We start from the raw sequence: 6,943 nt of genomic DNA, 5'->3' as shown, positions 1-6,943 counted from the left end.
TACGATCTACTCTCTTAGCAACTTTTACATATACAATACAGTATTACTAACTACAGTTACCATGTTATACGTTACAACCCCAGAACTTACTTTGTCAGTGGAAGTTTGAAAGTACAAATTCTGGGGCGCCTGGGTGGCTCAGTTGGTTAAGCATCTGGCTTTGGCTCAGGTCATGATCTCACAGTGTGTGGGTTCGAGCCCCGTGTCGGGCTCTGTGCTGACAGCTAGCTCAGAGCCTGGAGCCTGTCTTCAGATTCTGTGTCTCCCTCTCTCTCTGACCCTCCCCGGCTCTCGCTGTCTCTCTGTGTCTCTCAAAAATGAATAAAAAACACTAAAAAAAAAAAAAACCTTTTAAAGGAGAGAATCAGGGTGAGTGTATGTTTATGTGCTTTCATCCATGTATACAAAATAAAAAAATAGGAAGAAAATATAACCCTCACAGAATTATTAGTTTTGCTTTTTTAAAATGTTTTATTTATTTTTTGAGAGAGAGGAGCACAAGCTAGGGAGGGGCAGAAAGAGAGGGGACAAAGGATAAGAAGCTGGCTCCACACTGACAGGCGGATAGCAGTGAGCTGATGCGGGGCTCAAACTAACGAACCATGAGATCATGATCTGAGCCTAAGTCAGACGCTCAACCAACTGAGCCACGCAGGTGCCCTGAATTATCATTAGTTTTAAAAGAGACTAAGCTAGTAAAAGTATCGAAAAAGTACATAAAAGATAGAGTGTCTCAGCTTCAATAACTGTAATAAATTATCCCCATTGTTTCCATATCCTATAGGTTATTATGATGATTAAATGAAATAATACATGCACAGTGCTTAGAATGCACAGCATGTATAAACTCCCCATCGGTGTTATTAAATTATCATGCAGATGTTCGGTATGGTTACTTTTTTGGATAATCTCACTTTTATAAGACGTTTCGAAAATGTAGCATTCTATTATCCTAGAAAACTAGCTAGTTAGGCTTGTGAATGACCACTACCTGTTATCCTGCACTGAAAAAAATTATTCTTGTGGTTTATTCAACAGGGTTTCCCTAAGAATTATGACTATATATAAAAATGATTAGGAAAGTAGCATGCCTGCCAGTTATCTTGATATTGCTGACACTGCTTCATGCTTAGAGGGGGCCAAAAATACCTTTAGAAAATTATTTCCACTTTACAGTGAGAAAAACTGAGGTACTCCATCTTTTACATACTTTACCTATCTCGATCTCTTTTAAAACTAGTAACAATCATGTGAGGTTATTATTTTCTGATATAATTAATTATAGGCATTATTTGATACCAAGAAACACACCTCACCAAAAGCTGGCATTCCTCAAAGAGGGGTATCTTTTGACTTCTTAAATATAAACCAATACTCTTTATATCACTTAAAACCATGCTAGGTAGAGAGGCTTCCTGTGTTAAATGTCCTGGGGTCACTTCGTCAAGCCACTTGAAAAATTTACATCGGTCAGCTTTGGGTCCATCACAGGCATAAAAGAGGCGACCCTAAGAGGAAAAGAATATTACAATTTAGTAAGAAAAATTTTATATTTTACTGTTTTTATATTATGCGTGTCAAGACTTCTATAAAAAGCTGCTTGGCGGGACACCTGGGTGGCTTAGTTGGTTAAGCATCCACCTTTGGCTCAGGTTATGATCTCATAGCTCGTGAGTTCAAGTCCCACATCTGGCTCCGTGCTGACAGCTCAGAGCCTGGAGCCTGTTTTGGATCCTGTGTGTCCCCCTTTCTGCTCCTCCTCTGCTCATGCTGTGTCTCTCTCCCCAAAAAAAAAACAAAACAAAACAAAACAAAAAAAAAAACCACACACATTAAAAATAGATAAATAAATAAAAAAAGCAAATAAAACAAAAAAAGCTGCTTGGCATTAATGTACTCTAACTAACTATTCATTATACAAGTTAGGTTAATTTTTTATTAATACTAAATAACAAATTAAAATTTAAAATCACTTACTTTACATTTATTTTCTCTTTATCAAAAAATTACATTATTCTGAGAACATAAGCTTATTTGAAAAATAAATTTTTTTCCCCAATTTAAAATGTTCACCGTAGGCAACCTGAAAGCTACCCAGAAACAACTACGAGAAAAATCTTGTGCATTTCATTTTGGCCTTTCTTGTCACTCACGTCAGTGTGTGTGCACACAAGGACACACACATACCCTGTATTTTTAAAAAGAGGACAACTCAGGTAATGATGTGTTTCCTATTCCATAACCTAACCCAGCCTAACACAATAACATACTGTATGCATGACACCATGTCATCTGATTATCTTAAAAAGAAAAGACTTTTGATGGCTCTATAATATTTTATATTATTTACAAACCCTTGCCTTTGACAACTAAATTTATATCTCAATTTACATACACAACACATAAATATTTTACTAACTTGACTTCCTGGATAATAGCATGTTATCGGCAATGTAAATGAAATCGGTATGGTTTTACATTCCTCAGGCCTTCTCTGTTACTCGTACTGGGGCTCACACAGTAGACTACTTCAACCCTGGCTTCTTCAGGCTCACCTCTGCAGTCCCTAAGACCTCGGGTTGGACTTAGTCTTTTCTCAGTGCTCTCACTGTAACTTGGGCATCTCCTTCCTATTCTATCAATTAAATACACATTACATAAAATGTCCTTTTATGTTTCTGTCTCCATCCACCATTATGCAATAGGTTCCTTGGCAATTTGAAGGATTCTCTTAACTCATACTTTTATATACTAGAACATACATGATGTGTCAGTAAAAGCTGACTGGGAGTCTACTGTACGTTAGTTACTATCACCTTAAGGAGAAGGCTCCTAATCGAGACTTGCCCCGTAACTAAGCTGGTCATAAAGCAATAAGTACCTAAACTTTTTATAAAATAAGTATTCATGGGGCAACAGGTGAATAAGAGGGAACAGTACCTTATTTGGACCTTCCTTTTTAACCATGACAAGTTTTGCAGGTTGATGATGATGGCAGCATGGCACACTACTTTCTACATTTTTCAGTTTCTCTTCCTTTAATGATGTGTAAAATGATATGTCAACTTTTGAAAGAGCTTTGTGCAACCTCTGTGCCAACCCAAACAGCAATATATTTAGATGTTCTACAAAAAAGATAAATGCAGATGAAAATTAAATACAAAATAATTTTGTGTTTGTACCATGCATACTGTTAGCTAGGTTTGCAAATAGAGTATTAACAGAGTAATCTATAACCTAACATTAATATTCATTTTTTTAAAGGTAAGTTTTGCCTTGTACAACAACTCAAACAAACTCAAAACTAATCATTCATCATACTTAAGATTTCTTAACAAAACCACCTGTTAACACTTCTGGTTATTTTTGCTTGTTTTTTTTGTTTGTTTAAATTAAACTGAGCCATGCAGGTGCCCCAAGAACACTGCTAGTTTAATATAAGAAAAAAATGAAGGGGCACCTGCATGGCTCAATTGGTTGGGTGGCTGATTATTGATTTCAGCTCAGGTCATGATTTCATGTTTTGCAAGTTTGAGCCCCGCATTGGGCTCTGTCCTGACAGCTCAGAGCCTGGAGCCTGCTTGGGATGCTTTGTCTCCCTCTCTCTCTCTGCCCCTTCCCTACTCACTCACACTCTTTCTCTCTCTCTCTCTCTCTCTCTCTCTCTCTCTTTAAAAAATAAATAAATAAATATTTTTTTTAACGAAAAATTCTAACTTATTTCTGACTTTTGACCTGAAATTAGAATATGTTACTGTCGAAAACCAGAATGAACATATGGAAAATAACAAATCTCAATTAAAGAATTTAATGTAAAAATTCACAATATATGATACTATGTTTCCTCACAGCTATACTATTTACATTAAGCAGCAACCAATTATAATAAAATAGAAAGATAACAGTCATACCTGTGAGACAAGATGTAAAAATTTGCTTATAATGAGCAGGAGACTGAAAAACTGCTGGTATATTAATTTGCCTTTGGGGAAGATAAGCAGATTTTATTTTCTGCCCACTTGGGAAGCATAGCTCAGAGCCACTTATCTCCTGAAATGGAATAATTAAAGTTATTCTAACAACTCTGGAAAAATGTGGTCTGCTAATAAGTAAATTATTTCCTACAGATATGTTTAACACATTTTTTGTTTTCAGAATCCTTGAAAATAATTTTCTATTTTTGTTATCATTATTACTATTATTGTTTTAGAAAGAGAGCACAAGCAGGGGAGGGGGTAGAGGGAGAGACACAGAAAATCTTAAGCAAACTCCATGCTCAGGGCAGAGCCTGATACAGAGCTCCATTCATGACGCTGGGATCATGACCTGACCGAAATCAAGAGTCAGATGCTCAACCGACTGAGCCACCCAGGAGCTCTTCATTTTCTCATTTTTTTTAAAAAATGAATGTTTTATTTATTTTTGATAGAGAGAGAGAGACAGAGCATGAGAGGGGGAGGGGCAGAGAGAGAAGGAGACACAGAACCGGAAGCAGGCTCCAGGCTCTGAGCTACCTGTCAGCACAGAGCCTGACGCGGGGCTCGAACCCACGGACGTGAGATCTGACCTGAGCCGAAGTCGGAGGCTTAACCAACAGAGCCACCCAGGCACCCCCATTTTCTCATTTTAAATGAGACACCAAGTATAGCAAAAATGGCTATGCAGAGCCCTTTTAATCATATAAGTAAGACTAAATGTGGGGTGCCTGGGTGGCTCCGCTGGTTGAGCATACGACTTCGGCTCAGGTCATGATCTCAAGATTCATGAGTTTGAGCCCCACATCGGGCTCGCGACTGTCAATGCAGAGCTCTCTTTGGATCCTCTGTTCCTCTGTCTCTCTGCCCATCTCCCACTTACGCTCTCTCCCGCAAAATAAACATTAAAAAAAAAAAGACTAAACATTTCTTGCCTGCCCCTTAGTAAGTTTGTAAATACTTTTTGCTCAGAAATACTTAGATGATGTGAATGGATCATTATGTATTTCTATTTCCAGTTACAACTACAATAGAATTGTAAACAACCAGTGCATAACAAGATATAAACTATTAATAAAAAAAATAACAACAAAAAAGAATAACAAAAAAATAAGATGTAACTTTACCCTAATAATGATCTGATAGGCAAAACTGAGCTGATAGTGAAAAATAAAAACAATCACACTAATAGTAGTAGTGGAAGTGGAAAAAGTTGGGGCTACAATTTATTAAATACCTATTATGTGCCAGATGCCACATTAGATACTTTCAGATATATAATTTTTTTTAATGCTCATAACTACTAGGCAAAATTTTAAGTCAAAGAAGATATGATAGAGTTCTGCAAAACTCAAAAAAAGAGCCATCACATCAGCTCCAAGAGTAAAACCATTGCTCCTATACGATTTTAGAGATTTTTTTTGTTGAAATTCAAACAATAATATCGGAAAAAAATGCACCAAGACACATTGGGTCATTTCCTCACCTGGAAATCTCCTGTTACACTGTAGTTGTAGCAAGCTGACTCTCCTAACACACTGTGAATTTTCTCAGTCTGAGAAGTCTGCTTTAAGTTCAAAGATAGTGCTTTCTTTCTGGAAATCAAATCTTGACTGCTAAACTCCTGTTGCTGTTGATGGAGCATGTCTTTTATCATTTGCAAATGCATGGAGTGTAAAGAGCTTTCAATCACAGCATCACTCTGTCTTTCACCCAGGTCACTAAAATGTGTCCCAGAAACAACCTCAGCAGAGAAGCCACCTGTTACTTTATCAACTACGTTTGGAGTAGTCAAGTTGCGTAGGGGTACGTTTTGATATTTCAGCCACTTGCTTTGAGTAGATTTATTATTAAGAAGTAAAACGTCCTCTGGAGTCACTTCTCTAGATTCTTTAGAGAAGGAAGTTTCACCTTGGTCGTCAAGCCCAAAGCTAAAAGAAAGGACTGCTGATTCTTCACTCAAGTTGAATATGGGAGAACGAGAAGAGTCTTGCCTGTCAGAGTTGACCGCGTATGAACAAGAATCTAAATCTGATGACCTATCAACAGGTGATAAAGTAATATGTGGAACTCGGGTTCTACTTACTAATGGAAGCCTTTGAAAGTTCTTATTCTCCAGAGAACTGGGTTTTTTGAGAACTGGAAAAAAAATAAAAGAAAAAGAGCTGATTAAGTAAAAATGTATTATGGTCATCACCTAGGCTCTAAAAACCAGTAGCTATCTATACAAAAAAGAAAAGTAATAACTTGCCTTGCCAAAAACAAACAAACACAAAATACAGGTAATTTTAGATCCTTTTTTATAATAAAATATTTTTAATGATTTTAGTCTCAAAAAATGAAGATTTCAAAGCTCAAGAGACTCAAACTTTTTTAAGGTTGATGAATTTGAAATCCTTCCTTTTTCTTTTCTTCTTAGCTAAAATGCCCTCAACCCACCACCACCACCACTAGATTATATTTACATAGCACGTAAGTTTTCAAAGTACTTTACAGCCAAGAAGAGCTTTATTATTCTCATTTTACAGATGAGATTGCTAAGGCCTAGCGGTAACATGACTGCTACTGATTGCCAGAGTCAGGACATGAACTGAGAACTAGTTTTTTGTTCTCAGTTGTACATTCCTACTCCAGAGACTGAGTTCATGGCTTATTTATCTGGCTATGTGACTGTAATCTCCTTTATGTTTACTATATCCATAAATTGTTCCAATTTTAGTATATGTGCTGCCGAAGTGAGCACACCCATGAATTGATAATATTAATCTTCAGGGTAAAGAAGATAGTTAGCTTTATTCTGACCTATTAGTATGTGGTTAAAGTACAATTCTGGTAAACTAGATTTTGGCTGAGTTTTAGAATTCTTCCTGTCAGCAGTATTAGTAATAAATATATTCCTAAAAATGTAAGAAGCCATAATAAATATTTGTTGAATAAACAAATGAATAAATAATACTAGGTGAGAACTA

General features: G+C 36.5%; 1 protein-coding gene across 2 annotated transcripts in view; it reads right to left on the bottom strand.

Annotated features, from left to right (window-relative positions):
• Positions 1–6,943, bottom strand: part of ZGRF1 (zinc finger GRF-type containing 1) — an 81,184-nt gene that overhangs the window by 38,067 nt on the left and 36,174 nt on the right. For both annotated transcript variants that reach the window (XM_029918264.1, XM_029918338.1), the window contains 4 exons: positions 5,461–6,113; positions 3,912–4,050; positions 2,941–3,125; positions 1,312–1,508 (listed from right to left, as the gene is read on the bottom strand). In XM_029918264.1, the coding sequence (XP_029774124.1) occupies positions 1,312–1,508; positions 2,941–3,125; positions 3,912–4,050; positions 5,461–6,113 (1,174 nt within the window). The remainder of the gene's footprint in view (positions 1–1,311; positions 1,509–2,940; positions 3,126–3,911; positions 4,051–5,460; positions 6,114–6,943) is intronic.

The sequence above is a fragment of the Suricata suricatta genome, chromosome 1 (genome assembly GCF_006229205.1).
Source record: "Suricata suricatta isolate VVHF042 chromosome 1, meerkat_22Aug2017_6uvM2_HiC, whole genome shotgun sequence".
Lineage (NCBI taxonomy): Eukaryota > Metazoa > Chordata > Mammalia > Carnivora > Herpestidae > Suricata > Suricata suricatta.
This window is presented reverse-complemented; position numbering and strand designations above follow the sequence as displayed.